Source organism: Cupressus sempervirens, chromosome 6 (assembly GCF_028749045.1).
Source record: "Cupressus sempervirens isolate cs-2001-9-10 chromosome 6, ASM2874904v1, whole genome shotgun sequence".
Lineage (NCBI taxonomy): Eukaryota > Viridiplantae > Streptophyta > Pinopsida > Cupressales > Cupressaceae > Cupressus > Cupressus sempervirens.
The window spans coordinates 291848893-291864602 of record NC_143123.1 but is presented as its reverse complement, the minus strand read 5'-3'; the positions used below and the strand labels follow the sequence as shown (position 1 = coordinate 291864602).

The 15710-nt window shown below is 39.5% G+C and overlaps 1 protein-coding gene across 1 annotated transcript in view; it reads right to left on the bottom strand.

Annotated features, from left to right (window-relative positions):
- LOC149552360 (ferredoxin-dependent glutamate synthase, chloroplastic-like) overlaps positions 1-15710 on the bottom strand; it is a 290054-nt gene that overhangs the window by 226167 nt on the left and 48177 nt on the right. The window contains exon 9 of the mRNA XM_089787902.1: positions 3056-3201. Within this exon, the coding sequence (XP_089644028.1) occupies positions 3056-3201 (146 nt within the window). The remainder of the gene's footprint in view (positions 1-3055; positions 3202-15710) is intronic.

Sequence of the window (15710 nt, the reverse complement as noted above, 5' to 3'; positions counted from 1 at the left end):
TTACTAAAAATAGTAAATCCCTAACTTAGACCCCCAAAACTCCTTCTCAGCTCACGAGGGTCGCTATGGTTAACTGACTTGGCGAACTGCAGGAACCTGCTAAAAGTGGGGACATTACAAGAGTTGATCTCTTAATTCAGAGATTTTGGAGGAATAGGAGGTGATTGTATCTCTTTTGTCCATCTTGATGTTTAGAAGTTGTTTTCATGTAAACAATATGCTTGCATTGTTTATCTCAAATGTGTCTTGAATATTTTTTAACACATCATAAGCAGTTGGAAGTTTTGCTATTGATGGAAGAATATGATCTTTAACTCCATTAATGATAATTTTCTTGGCCTTATTATTTCATCTTTTCCAAGTTATCAATTTTGTTTCATCTTTGGATAATTCCTTGATTTCCTCTGTAAATGACTCTAATTCAAGTTCTTGGAGTATTGTTGTGATTGGAATTTTCCATGAAACAAAGTTGGAGGCACCTTCTAGTCTATCCTCAACTCTGATATTGTTCACCATGATTGATTTGATTAAGTAAAGAAATATTTCAGTGATCTTGAAGCAAAAAAAAAAAATCACAGTTGATTCAAAGGTTTGTTCTAGCAACGAGGCTCTGATACCATGTTAAAGGAACTTGGATTTGAGGTAGAGTTTATTTACTGTGAATTCAGATGCTTATGAAATCTTCTTTTATGATCAATTGCAGAGATGTATATATATATATATATATATATATATATATATATATATAACAATTTTCTGATCTCAATGTTGGCTTTGATTCTGAGTCTTCAATCAAATAGTATTGTTCTGAAACTTCAAGTAAATGATACTGATCTTTATTATATGTAATAGGTAAATGTAGATATATCAGACCGAAGGTTATAACATGTGTTTCATTCATGCTTTTCCATCGATCTCCTCTTTCAACATATATAGTATTGGGAGGAGTCATGTTTGATAGTATAGACATGACTCTACGTGCCCTTTGGGCTCATAGGGTCATGTCTAAACAATGAATACCCTTAACTAATTGTGTCTTTAACCGATACAATATTACCATATTCATTTTCTCTAATCGGCGATATCAAGACATGTAATACTGATCACAATCGGTGATCCCAATTTACATCTAATTGCCAATGGTGATGATAGTCTGAACATCAACATGATCAGGCGTTATGGATATTCAGACATCATGCAATCTGAGATATGAATGAATTATCAGCAGCACATTATTATTGATCAAAACCGGATCTAATCAATATGACAGTCAATCTGTGTGTGTGTGCACGTGCGTGTGTGTGTGCGTGTGTGCGTGTGTGTGTATGTGTGCATGCGTGTGTGTGCGTGCGTGTGTGTGTGTGTCTATGCGTGTGTGTCTGTGTGTGTGTGCATTCATATATTTATCCGACTGATGCTACAATTTCAACAACAATAATTACATGACATGCTTATATATGCATTGCCACTTTGAGCTTTCCTTCTCGATATAATAATTTAAAGATTTTTTAACAATAACAACACTGGGTTAATGACAAAAATGAGATGATTGATTTACCAAAGATTGAATAGCTTGCAGCAAACATACCATATAATTTAGCTTGCATGTGAATCAGATTCTAAGATAATGGTACAAAGAGAAGAAATTTTAAACCTAACTTTTATATCAAAAGAGGAAGCAGAATATGCTAGACCCATATCCCCCATCTAAAGCATCAAGATGACCCACTTTTATAAACATGCTGAAAACCAGACTCTTTGAAAGTAACTTCATCCTTTTGTATAGCAAACAGGAAAGCAATGTGCAGATTGGAATTACTCTAGATTTTTCTGGTTTGTAAGTCATAGACCAAAGTAGAAGAATATATTTAGCATTTATGACTAGAATAATATGTAGAAGTAAACAAGAAAGTAGCACCAAAAGCTCCTTTGTAAGGAAATGAGGATTCACTGAGTTACACAGTAGACAGGCAACGAGCATTTCTACCATTTGCTAATATGAATGGCAGATTGCAACAGTTCCTCTTGAGAACTTGTATGAGCTAGCTAAAACATTTGATTCATTAGCATAATCACTAGAAAGATTCAGAGGCAAAGATCAGAAATTCCAACCACCCAAGGAGGCTAAACAAATGGAAACATTATAATGATTCTCTTGTAATAGATGAGATTTTAACATACAATCGTGTCCAATGTAAATCCGGTAAAATCACAGTATCCTAATATGTTTCCCGAGGAAGCGAGATCTTATTAAAAAGGTATATTATATGCAAGTTGAGATTCTACAACATATTGGTGGAAGCAACTTATTAGCTGATAGCACGACCAAATATTTAAGAATTAGAAGCATGGACGTGAACCATACCATTGACATATACATGATATTTCTTACATTTTCTTAGGCTTATGAATGGCAGGAGGATGAACTCAAGTATTTATTGCAAATTTGCAGGGAGCAACATAGATCATAGAGACATGAAATTTTTTAAGAGAATGGAAACATTGCAATTACTCACTTGGAAAAGAAGAGATGTTAGCATATGATGAGATCCAATGTTAAATCTAGGAAATAGATAGATCATAGAAGCCTCATATGGTTCACAAGAGACCAAATAAGTGCTGTTTAAAGGTAAACTATATGCAAGTTGCAACTTCACAAAATATTGGTGCAAAAAATTTAAAAGATGATATATATAAGACTTGTATATGCAGCATGGGCTTTTGGTCTGAAATACTATCTAGGATGTCGTTAACAGTTCTTTTTTTTTCAATAGGTTCGCGATTGACATGAAGAAAAAAAAAGCAAGCATTCATTGTGTACTACATAGAAAACAGATAAATCATCTAGTTACTTCTAAACAAAAGAGCTAACAGGTGTTGTATCAGCTACAAAAAAAAGAAGCCAAAGAATACATTTTAGAGTCATGAAAATGTAGAAGGAATTTTATTATTAAAATGTCATAGTTCTTGTATTATCAATTGGTGAGATTTCTTTAAAAGATTCAATGCTGACTACTATCTACATCATGTAACAAGGCATCAATTAAATACTTACTGCTGATTCCGTAAAACTGTTTCGCCATCCATCAATGGGGATGCAAGGAACTTAGAATTTTTTATTGATCTACTATTTTCATCTAACCACTGCCGATACGGGTTTCCCATGGCAACACGTCTCTTCACCTCTGTATTCTCATACACCTGTAAATCAAGTACAATCTTAGTTACAAATGCACTTTTCACAATTTTAAATGCAACTTTACAAAAATGTAGTCAAATTAAACAGTGAAATTCTGACAAAAGAGAAAAAGGCAAAAGAAAAATGAAACCTGTACAGCCAATTATCTAAGACTGGGATAAGAAAAGTAAAATGTAAATAACATTTCAGCTAAAAGAGAGAGTTGTCATCCTTTTTCTTTAATAGAAACATATTGCATATATTAGATAAAATTCCTTTCCCAACATTGTTTCCCAGTAAACCACTCAAGCTCATATTGCAGCCTTTTTCCCATCTTTCAAAGCGGGGCAATTAAAAGTTAGGAAGTACAGTCATAAAATTTAAGATGTTTAAATGACAGTGGTCTGTAGTTATGTATTGCTAATAGCTATACTATTTTTTCTACAATATAGTTTAATATTTTTATCAGAGAAATGAAGCACTAACACAAATCTTAGTATAAGAAAATTATTCAAATAGATTTGCAAAGGGATTCCAAGTGCCAAAAATAAAATATCATCAATAAGGCTAGTTGTTATGAAAATACTGAATGGCATTGACTAATGCACATCTCATTCATAGAAAATTTCTTTTGCGTCGTGATTAATTCCTATACAAATGGTATTCGAGCTACTAATATTGAAGTTGGACATTTTCCATTTTCACTGTACTTGCGGATTGTTCTGCCATTCCATTTCTGGACTAGGATTTAATAATAAATAGCAATAATAAAAATATATATATAAATAATAATACAATGTAGCATAATACAAATTAACTAAATTAATGAAAAGTCGAGATTTGTAATGAAGAGGTGTGACTCCCTTAAAATATGATATAAAAGGGAGGAGAGTTCATCTGAAAGTCATATGGAGGAAGGAAGAAGAGGAGAGCGCAGGAAAGTAGGATTAATGAAAGAAGAAAAGGATGTGAAGAAAACAAGGCAGTGATTCTGAATATTGCCGCCCAGTCTGGGATCGATTGGTTTTGCTTTGGGCATTTAACTATCTGATATTAATGGCCCTTCATCCTCCTTTGGCCATTGAGTTTAACAGTGGAATTTGGCATCAATAGGCTTTCCAATTGGACATTTTCTGCTCACAACGTTAGGAAAAAAACCCTGATGTTGGACGTCTTAAATCTGCACATGCTGGGAAGCATCGTTTCCTGTTGGTGACATTGATTCCAACTAAAAACTGGGTGGCTTTCATGTCTGATTTCTGGGCAGGTATGCATCCAATATTTTGCTGAGAGGAGTCAATATATTGGACTCCATTGTTACATCTGCTGAGCGCCAGTATTGCTGCAACCGGGCATCAAAAACCTACCTGCTCTCTTGGACATTTCGCCCAGCATTTTGGGCACCAGCTAGTATATAGGTCATGTGGGAAATTGTGAATAGGCGTGCAATTCAACAAAAATGCTGCTGCAAACCTTTCCCTAGCTGGGAATTATCAGGTTCATAGTTCAGTTGTAAAAGTTTAATTGAGACTTGATTTTGCAAATTCTTATAATACAAGGCAGTTGAATAAAGTGGAAATTGCTTACTGTTATTTGTTATTAGTCTGATATAATCATATTTGCAAGCTATACTTAATTCAGTTTGATGTCTACTCAAACATATGAGACCAATTTCATGCCCAAACTGTAATCTTCAAAGTTAGGAGAAATAATTTTACATAATTTCAGTTGCACAACTAATCTGAGTTTTGACAGTGGCATAATTAGTGGTGAAAATTTATTTGCACATTCCAATATTGTGTTTGAAAATTAGCAATATCATTTATTTGGTAGAGTGAGCCGGTGAGGGTCATTACACAAAACATAATATTATGTGAAGTAAAATTCTTTTCAAATTAAAAGAGGATACTTTCTTGCAACTAAAACTAACACTAGACCCTAGACTATGGACAAAGTATACAGTATTCACACAATGCACAATAATTCTCTAGGGATTTACAAGCAAAATGAACTAAACTAAACTAAAGCTGCCCTATCTTGTTGACCTCAGTTATGAGCACAGAGCTAAAATAGGATTTTTTTCTCACAAACAAGATATTGTGTTGTATAATTCTAAATTAAACGTATTAACAGCTAATCTAAACACAATAGTGACTTGTCTACTATTACAATAATAGATGAGTTGTCTATTATTACTTAATGGTTATTTTGGAAATATCTTAAGCTTTAGTTTGCTTTCGTTTTTTGCTTTCTCTAGAATAGAATATTTCTATTCTTTACGATTATTCTTTTGTATAAATTGACCTCTCGGTCTCTGTTAATAACAAGCAAGTATTTACCAATTACCTCGTAATATGGTATTAGAGCTAAATACATAAATCTTTTTGGGAAAAAATTATAATTTCTTCTAGAAATTATTTGTTTAAATTTTTTCCAAAATTATTTCAGCTACTTTCTTCAAAAACCTGCCTAGGGTTTTCTGTCTGGAGAAATTCTGAACTTGGGTATGCAAATCGCATGAAAATCGGGGTAGTTTTTCACTAGTATTTGAAAATCACGATTTCATTTTGCCCGACATCCTCTGCAAATCGCGTTTTTTACCGTGTTTAGAGAAGACTTTGGCTGCTGGAGCAGAAGTTGAGACTCGATTTTTACTACATCTCACAATTTCGGCTGCCGATTCATCTGCATAAAACCGCGTGCTTTCTCTACTCCAAAACCGCAATTACTCACGTTACCGGGTCTGTTTGAGGAAGGGAAAAAAATACGAGTTGCAGACTCCTTTTTTTCCTACAAATCGCATGGAAACTCGTGTTGCAGACTCGTTTTTTCTCAAACTCGTGTCAGGGCCCCAAATCCCACTGGTTCTACAACATTTTTTTCAAACAAATCTGCCATTCTTTTGAAAATTCGACTCTCCAATCCAATGGCTAGGGTTTTGCTTGAAACCCTAATTTTTGGGTTGAAAAAAATTTGATTACAGATTCTTGGTGGGTTTTTCGAGAGCTCAATTGGGTTGTCCGTTTTTCTCTTGGTGCCTCGTTTTTTGTGCCTCAATTTTCGAGCTAGTGGATCCAGAAAACAATAGGAGATTCCTTCTGAGTTTTTCGAGCTCTCTTCTAGGTCACTCTTTGATTCTTCTGGGTCTTCTGTATTTTTGCCTCGAAGAACGTGTCTTCACAGATTTTCACAATTTTTCATTGAAAAACATGCCATGGCATCTCTGACAAACATTTTGCTCGAGCATAACTCCAAATTCAATGGTCACAATTATGGAACCTAGAAGCAGCACATCATTGCAATTTGTGAATATCAGAACACTGATCAACTTGTTCTAGGTGTTATGCAGGGTTTGACTTCTCCAAGTCCTGATCAAGATACATGGGATTCGAATAATCGAGAGGCAGTGATGCTTCTCAAATTATCCATGGCTGATGATCAGCTTTCTTAGATTCCATTCGGCAAGACATCTACCGAAATCTAAACACATCTAAAAGGTCTTCATGAGACTTCTGACAAGAGTAGAGCCTTCTTTCTGAAAAACACTCTAATTTCTATTGTCATGGATGAGCGCACCACGCTCTAGGCACACCTAAATCAGATTCAGGAAATTCGTGATCAGCTACTTGCCATCAGTCGCAAGATGGAGGAAGAGGATATTGTGGTAATCACTCTTCGGAGTTTACCAAAATCCTATGAGCATTTTATCGAGACTCTCAACATCACATCTACTGGTGTTGATCTAAAGTTCACTGATCTCTGCACCCTACTGCTTCAGCAAGATCGGTGGTAACAATAGTTCGGTAGCAGCTCTAGTTCCACCTCCACAGAGCAAGCCTTTGCTGCAAAATCCTTTCTGAAGGATAAGGGCAAGTTTCAGCAACCATCTCAGCAAAAGTCTTATGCTCCAGCATCCGATGGTACCACAAAGAAGAACATTCAATGCAACGACTGCCACAAGTTTGGTCACATGAAGGTTGAATGTCGGAAAAGCTTAGCTGCCCAGTCTAAGCAATCAGATTCGCAACCCAAAGCGAACAGTGCAGAGCACACTGAGCAAGCAGAATCTGCCTTTTACGCCTTCATGGCTAAAAGACCTGCAAATCATGTGAAGTCATCTGCCTGGTACATTGGTTCAGGTGCCTCTCGACATTTCACTCACTGCAAAGACTGGTTTACGCCAACCTTATTCAAATTCTGTTATTTTTGGTGGTGAAGAAGAGTACACAGTTGTCGATAAAGGCAACATTCAGATTCAGTCTGTCGGGAGGAATCTCATATTCCTTAATGTGTACTACGTTCCAGGGATGGAACTAAATCTACTCTCAGTCAGTCAATTGCTGCAACATTCTCCACACTTGGCAATCACCTTCAATTCACATCAATGCACCATCACTGATTGGGCGACTAAGTCTACTGTTACAGTAGGTCTTGAGGATCATGGTCTTTTCAGACTTACTGATTCTGGTGATTCTTAGGACTTCGCTATGGCTGCTCGGTGATCTTCTGTCAGCACACTTTGGCATCAGCGATATGGGCACTTAAATGTGCATAATCTCTCACAACTTGCTTGGGATGAGTTTGTTCTTGGTTTGCCAGAGATTCAGACTCAACACCTTGGAGTTTGTGATGCATGTCAGGCTGGGAAGCAACATCGCACACCTTTCACCAATGGCAATTCTTGGCGAGCTTCTCAGGTACTTCAACTTGTTCATGCTGATATCTACGGCCCTATGGCCACTTCTTCTATTCTTGGGTCCAAGTATTTTTTGTTGTTTTTAGATGATTTCAGTAGAAAAATGTGGGTGCATTTCCTTAAAAAGAAATCAGATGCATTTATTGTATTTCAGAAGTTTAAATCCTTAGTTGAAAAAGAGTGTGGGAAATCTATTATTACTCTTAGATCAGACAATGGGGGGAATTTTGTTCTAATGTTTTTTCCAGCTTCTTGGATACACATGGCATCAAACACCAGTTAACCACACCCCACACGCCACAATAGAACAGTGTAGTTGAACATCGGAATAGGACAATCACCAAGATGGCTCGTTCCATGCTTGAACACAGACATGTTATGAAGCAATTTTGGGTAGAAGCAGTTAATACTGTAGTTTATCTGTTGAACCGGTCACCCACAGTGGCGGTCAAAGGTAAAACTCCGGAAGAGGCCTGGTCAGGTCGCAAGCCCAGAATTAGTCACTTGAACGTTTTTGGCTCTCTTGCTTTTGTTTGGATCCCTGATGCTTCACACACCAAGTTGGATGCCAAGAGTCAGAAACTGATGCTTGTTGGATATAGCAATCTTCACAAAGCCTACTGCCTGATTGATGTTGAGACATCTCATCTCATATACAGCCGTGATGTAGTCCTTGATGAGCAGCAAGGACCATTCATGTTTGTTTCTCCTGTTCCTGATCCAACAGACCAGCCTATGTAGGCTCATGATTTGGGAGTTCGGCTTTCATTAGGTCCACCTAATGGGAGGGCTCCAATAGCTCCTGCAGCTCCAGTTATTCTAGTGATACTTGTACAAACACCTCCAGCTTCTCCTGCAAGATCACCTCGCTTCCAGCTTCCTCTGATGAGGATCCTACTGATCAAGCATCTCCTAGTACTACTGTTGGTCATTCTCCTATCTGGCCTAAGTGGTGGGCTAAGACACTTGCTGATCTTCGTGATGATGAGCTCATTGATGGGAGAACTGCTCAGAAAAAGAGCAAAACTACAGATTCTATTAACTTTGCTCTTATGGCCAACATTCACAGTGTGTTTGAACCTCAAACATATTCCGAGGCTAAAGGAATTCTAGAGTGGGAACAGGCCATGACATCTGAACATCAAAGCCTACTAAAGAACAACACCTGGGTCCTTTCTGATCTTTCACCAGGGAAGAAACCCATTGGTTGAAAATGGGTCTACAAAATCAAATACAAATCAGATGGTACTTTGGATAAGTACAAAGCTCGTTTAGTGGTGAAGGGCTTCTCTCAGCGTCAGGGCATTGATTATGAGGAGACCTTTGCTCCTACTACAAAGATGAGCACCATCAGATTAGTCCTAGCAATGGTAGCACTGTTTGGCCGGAAGGTCCATCAGATGGACGTAAAAGAGTGCTTTCCTGAATGGTGATCTCCATGAAAAGGTCTACATGACACAGCCTCTTGGTTTCAAGGTTGATAGTAAAGACCATCAGGTTTTCAAATTGGTAAAAGCTCTCTATGGCTTGAAGCAACCCCTCGAGCATGGTACATCAAGATTCATAAGTACCTCAGTGATCAAGGCTTCAAGAGGAGTTCTTTAGACTCAAATCTGTACATCAACACTACTGACAGTGACATCATCCTTCTGGTTATCTATGTAGATGATCTGATCATCACTGGCAATTCGGCATCTTTGATTCAGGGAATCAAAAAGAACTTATGCTAGTCTTTTGATATGAATGACCTTGGGCTCATGCATTATTGCTTAGGTGTTGAAGTTTGGCAACAGTCTTCTGGTATATTCATCTCTCAATCCAAATATGCTAGGGCCCTGTTAGACAAATTCCGAATGCAAGATTGCAAACCTGCATCTACACCTATGGAGAAAGGCCTCAAGTTATCAGCAAAGTCTGATTCTCCTTCCATTGATGGTACTACATATAGGCAACTAGTAGGCAACCTCATCTACCTCTCTACTACTAGGCCTAATATCAGCTTCGTAGTCAACTATATTTCACGCTTTATGACAGCTCCTAAGGCTAATTATTGGATGGCAGCAAAGTGTGTGCTTCATTATGTGAAGGACACTTCAGATTATGGACTTCTATACTCTCGAAGTTCTAATCCTAAACTCAGTGGGTTCACAAATTCAAATTGGGCAGGCTCTGTTGATGATAAAAAGTCAACATCTAGATATGTGTTCAGTTTGGGATCTAGTGCAGTCACATGGACCAGCAAGAAGCAGTAGGCAGTTTCTCTCTCTTCTACGGAGGCTGAATACAGAGGGACTGTTAAGGCGGGATGTGAAGTTGTTTGGCTTCGTCAAATGCTTGGGGATATGCAGATGTCACCAGCAGGATCGACTACTCTGTTTGTTGATAACGAAGGCATTATCAAGTTAGCACGGAATCCAGTCTTCCATGAACAAACCAAGCATGTGGATGTTCATTGTCATTACATACGACAACTGGTTGAAGACGGGACTATAGATCTGCAATATGTTCCTACCACAGATCAGACTACAAACATTCTCACCAAGCCTCTTGGTCCTGATAAGTTTGTCAAATTCAGAAGACAGCTTGGTGTGTTCGATAGATTAACCATTAAGGAAGGGTATTACAATAATAGATAAATTGTCTATTATTAGTTAATGGTTAGCTTGTAAATATCTTAAGCTTTAGTTTGCTTTCGCTTTTTGCTTTCTCTAGAATAGAATGTTTCTATTCTTTACGATCATTCTTTTGTATAAATTGACCTCTCGGTCTCTGTTAATAACAAGCAAGTATTTACCAATTACCTCGTAATATCTACAAGGGAAATGCAAAATCAACAAGTTTGACCCTGAAACTTTAAGAATTAAGTTTTTTTTCAATAAAAGACCCAGAAATTCAATAACCTTATCCACATATAAAGCTACAACCCGAGCACCAATGCCAAACTCTTAATAGTATATCTCACTTTCACTTACATTAATGAAATATAAAATATAGTGGCCCATACAAGGGCCTTTAAGGGTCCATCATTCTTCTAAGAGTGCAGTTAAACAGAATTGGAGTCCACCAAAAAAACAATGGATCGAGATCAACTTTGATGAGTCCTCAAAAGGTAACCCGAGACCTTGTGGAGCTGGTTTCATGGTCAGAGATTAGACAAGTAACATACTTAATGTCGCTGAAGTCTAGGCGGCTCTCCTTTCAATTAAAATGGAAAAGCAATTTAGCATTTAAAAGCTTTATTTGGAGGGTGGTTCACTTGTTATTGTCACACTAATAATGAAAGAAGAATCAAATGTCTGGTTAAAAAATGTTTACCGTACTGGGTAAAGAAATCAATGCATACAGACAATGGAACAGAATAGCAAATAAGAACAGTAGAACTATATTCGCATATGCCAAGATATTACATTATGCTTCTGATGATATGATGATTACAACAATCTCGAAGGGCGATATAAATACTATCCGAGGAACCTTCCCGAAGGTATCCGTCGGCCACATACAAAATGTCGGCTACAATAGTAGAACCTTCCCGATACACACATCCCAATACACAAGAACCTTCCCGATACCGACGACATACATCCTAATGCACACACCATCCTGATACTGACAACATGTATCCTAATACACTAACGAGATACATCCTGATACAATATTTACTAACGACATCATCCCCCCCAAAAAGAAAAGTCATCTCCCGACAACAACACAACAAAAACCCAGCAACTAACTATATTATTCATAAAACAACAAAAACATGGACTTATACATCATGAACTCGAAGGTTGTGTCTTTGACTGTGAAGACCGGCTGCACCGAAGCTAATACACCTGATTTGTTCGGACTTGCAAATCAGCTCTAATCTGAGAGTTCTCCACCATTTCCTTCAGCATCAATGCAATCTCCTGGCACTCAGCTTCCTTCTGATCATGAGCCTGCTTCACTAAGTCCTTCTCTTGAAGTGCCGCTACCAAACGAACATCCTTATCCTTCTCCTCCGCTACTGGTAGAGGGTCTGTCACCTACACCCCTCCATCTACTTTCTTTGTTGTTGCAGCACTCTGATCCTCCACCCCCGGTACTGCATGCCTACAGCAAGTCCAGGTCTCATCAACTAGTTAGACTTCCCACGACTGATATCTGCCACGACTGGGGGTCTAGGGGGCATCCCACACAAAACTGCATGGAACACACTATTTTTGCGATTTCTTCTGTTCCCACACTCTTTTTGGCAACCGCTGGTGCTTCCCCTTCCTTTTGGCATCATCTGATACTCATTCTGAGCATTCTTGATTTGTCGACGGTTTTTTTTTTTTTTCTAGAAAACCTCCTTCCTCCATTTCTTTCTGCACAGCTACACCATGGATCTTGCTACCGTACGGCCTCTCGACTCCTTATGCTTACTATATCAGCTGCTCATATCCTGCGTTCTGGAGGAATGTCGTATGGTATTCACCACATGCATACCTCTTCTAGCCGTACGTCGTACGGTGAAAATGGTTGAGTGTCGTGCATGTTACTGGCGTCGCCGTACAATGCCATTAACCATGTCGTACAGTGGTATTAGCAAGCACCATACTGTGAGACACAAGTTGTATCGTCAATCACATGCCGTACGATATCAAGCCATACGGTGATACAATCAATACGGTGTCATCACCAAGCCGTATGGTAACCCACCTCCAAGTTGTACGATGTTCTCTTCAAGCCTACGGTGACCACTCCGTACTCCCTCCTGCGTTTGTACGGTGATACACTGCCAGGCCGTACAGTGATCACTTTCAAACTGTACAGTGCAAACTAATGCATGACCCCCTTTGGGTGTCGTACAGTACTTTTTCATCTCTCTCTTTTCTTTTTCTTTTCTTTTTATTTTTTAATGTTCAACTCTGTCTTTTAGCTATCTTACATATGTGCAGTATTTACATATATACAATATTGACAGTCGTTCTTTTCTCAGTTGTTAATCCACGGAGGTGCATTATTCCTTCCATGGTAGACTTTTACTGCATCGACTACTTCCTTCCCATCGAGCGTCCATAATTTTATTCCTCTGTTATCGCCTACTTCCGAAATTTGATATGGCCCGATCCACTTAACCTTGAAATTGCCTGGTTTGATCTTATTCCAGCCGTCGTACTTCAACACCCTTTGTTCGAGTTGAAACCTGTTCAGTTTCAACTGCTTATCGCACCATGCTTTGCACCTATTTTGTGTCACCTTCGTCGCCCACTGCGCCAATAATCACTTCTCCTCGATCTTGTTCAATTTATATAGCCACTCCCTTAAGCTTTCCATGTCGCCCAGTTTGTTCCCGAAGCTCGGTACCATGGACTCCATCGACGTCCCCTTCTTGCTGTCAATAACACCTCCACTCCATACTGCTGCCACTTTTATTAAACCCTTCCTCTTTGTTTCCTGTGCAAACCATATGATGTGTTTTTCTTGCTGTTGGCACCTTTCTGCTATATCTGTGGTTCAACGTATCATTTCCTTTTTGCGCAATCGTATAGTGGAATCTTTTCTTTTTGTGGATTCGTACTATATGTTCTTCCGTACAGCTTCAATCCCAACTGTTTTTCCTTCCTCATATTCCTTCAGACATTCATTTCTCTTTTCTTTCTCACCTTCATTGACCCTTAACATATTACAGCTCGAAAAGAGCTCGTAATCCTCCATCTGCCAGTGGAAGAGACCGCTCACCAAATCCAAGTCGTCGTCCATTGATCCTCCTTCCAACCGCAGGACTCCTTCCTGATCTAGTACCAGACGCTGCCTCACTTCATCCTCTTCACCTTCGGAGTCTGATGACAGAGCTTCTTGCCTAACCATTTGAGTGTGCAGATCAATGACGTATTTCCACCCTTTGCTTTCAAGTGATAAAGTATTCTTCTTCTAATAGTGTTTTGCCTTGGCTTGTATTAGCCACCCCCGGCCCAGAATAGCATCATATCCTTTCCACTTCAGTGGAATCACGACAAAGTCAAGCAGGAACGGCTATGTTCCGATAGTGACTGGTTGTGCCGTCAGGACTCCCAATGGTTTGATTCCATGTTGATCGGCCGTTCACAACTGAAACATAGGTGGCCACAATGTCGGTCGTCCCAACCTTTTCCAGGTATCCTCTGGAAGTATGTTGACACCGGACCCTCCGTCAGCACAGTCCCAAGAATGCCCATTTCGACAACTGTCGGATGGCATCCGGATGAAAGGGCTAACAGCATCGGATCTTCCTCACTTGCGCCACCTTCCTTCTCCCTTCCTTGCTCTGCTAGTTGCTTAGCAATTGGAGCTGTACGGAGTTGAGGCATAGTGAGTAACAGATCATTTATCCTGACGGGTACCTCGGTTTATAATATTTGTCGTACGATGTTCTGTTCTGCGCAATTCTGTGTGGAAGTACTAGTAGTGTCCTTCCGGTGTACCTTCTCTACCTGCGTTGCTTTGTGGATTTCTACCCACGCTTCCTCTAGTCTCTTCTTTTCCTCTGTCGGGTCGGGATACACTTTTGCTTGCTTCCGAGTGATTGCCAGAACTTCTTCCTCGTCCGTCCCGATAGTAATCAAGTTTACTCTAGACTTCGGGCACTTAGCATCGTCATGATCACCAGGTCCACACCATCGGCATAGCAACTTTAGTGTGTTCGCCGTTGTGCACTCTTGGACGAAGTGACCCCACAGATTGCATGCGCGGCATTGAACTATTGGTCGGCCATTTGCATCATATTAGATTCGACTCCTCCCGCCATTGTTGTGGCCGCTGTTGTTGTTTTGGCCGTGCCGATTATTTTTGTATCCTCCCAACGTGGCACCCTCCGTACTTTTGTTCCCGCTCCCTCCGGATGCGGACACTTCCTGTCTGAGGAACACTTGCTGCGGTGTCCTTGTTTTCAAGTTGAAAGGGCATTCCTTTATCGAATGTCCCATGATCTAGCAAATCTCACAAAATTGGTCTTTTAGGCAGGATCCCTTCGTATGGCCTTCTTTCTTGCACTCCGTACACCATAGCTCATTGCCCTTAGTCTCTTTGTGCATGTTCTTGAACTCCTTCATCATTTGAATCGTCCTTTTGGAGGGCGCGGACCTTCTTGCTACTGCCTTCATCGTCCTTGCTTTCTTCTCCGGAAGGTGTGTCGTCATCCGAATCGAATGAACTATTCTTCTTCTTTTTGGGCTTCTGTTCACTTTCTAGGTTCATTACCCGGTTGTACGCTTTAGTGTATGTCGATGGTGGCACGATCTTCATCTTCTTTCGTAGCTTCGGGTGAAGGCCTTCAATGAGCCATCTTTTTTGTAGCCCATCAGTTGGCTTATTCTCAATTTTATTGATCAAGTCCTTTAACTTCCTGGCGAAGACTCGAACTGTTTCATTCTTCCCCTGCTTAGTATTGAATATCTCCGCTACAATTTCATTATCATCGCGCAAGAGTTGAAATTTTGCGATAAACTCCTTTTTAATGTTATCCCAACTGTTTAACTTTTGTGGATCGGTATCAATAAACCAATCAATTGTCACACCCTATAAGGTGCCGAAAATTGCCTCATCCATTCATTTGTATCCATTATGCCATTGGCCCTACAAATTGTTTCGCAAGTTTTACAATGTCGGATGGGATCAGCTGCTCCATCACCATCAAATTTGGGCAACTTCTCCTTTGGTCCCGCCATCCTGACACCGACGCTTGGTATCTTGACATTGACGCTTGGTATCCCGATACCAACGGTTTATATCCCCGCAGCTATGCTTTTTGGTGAAGAAAGGTCTCCGTTAACGAATCTGTCCCTTCTGGAAGTGTATCACGGACAAAGAGTTCACTCCACGCTCTTGCTCCCT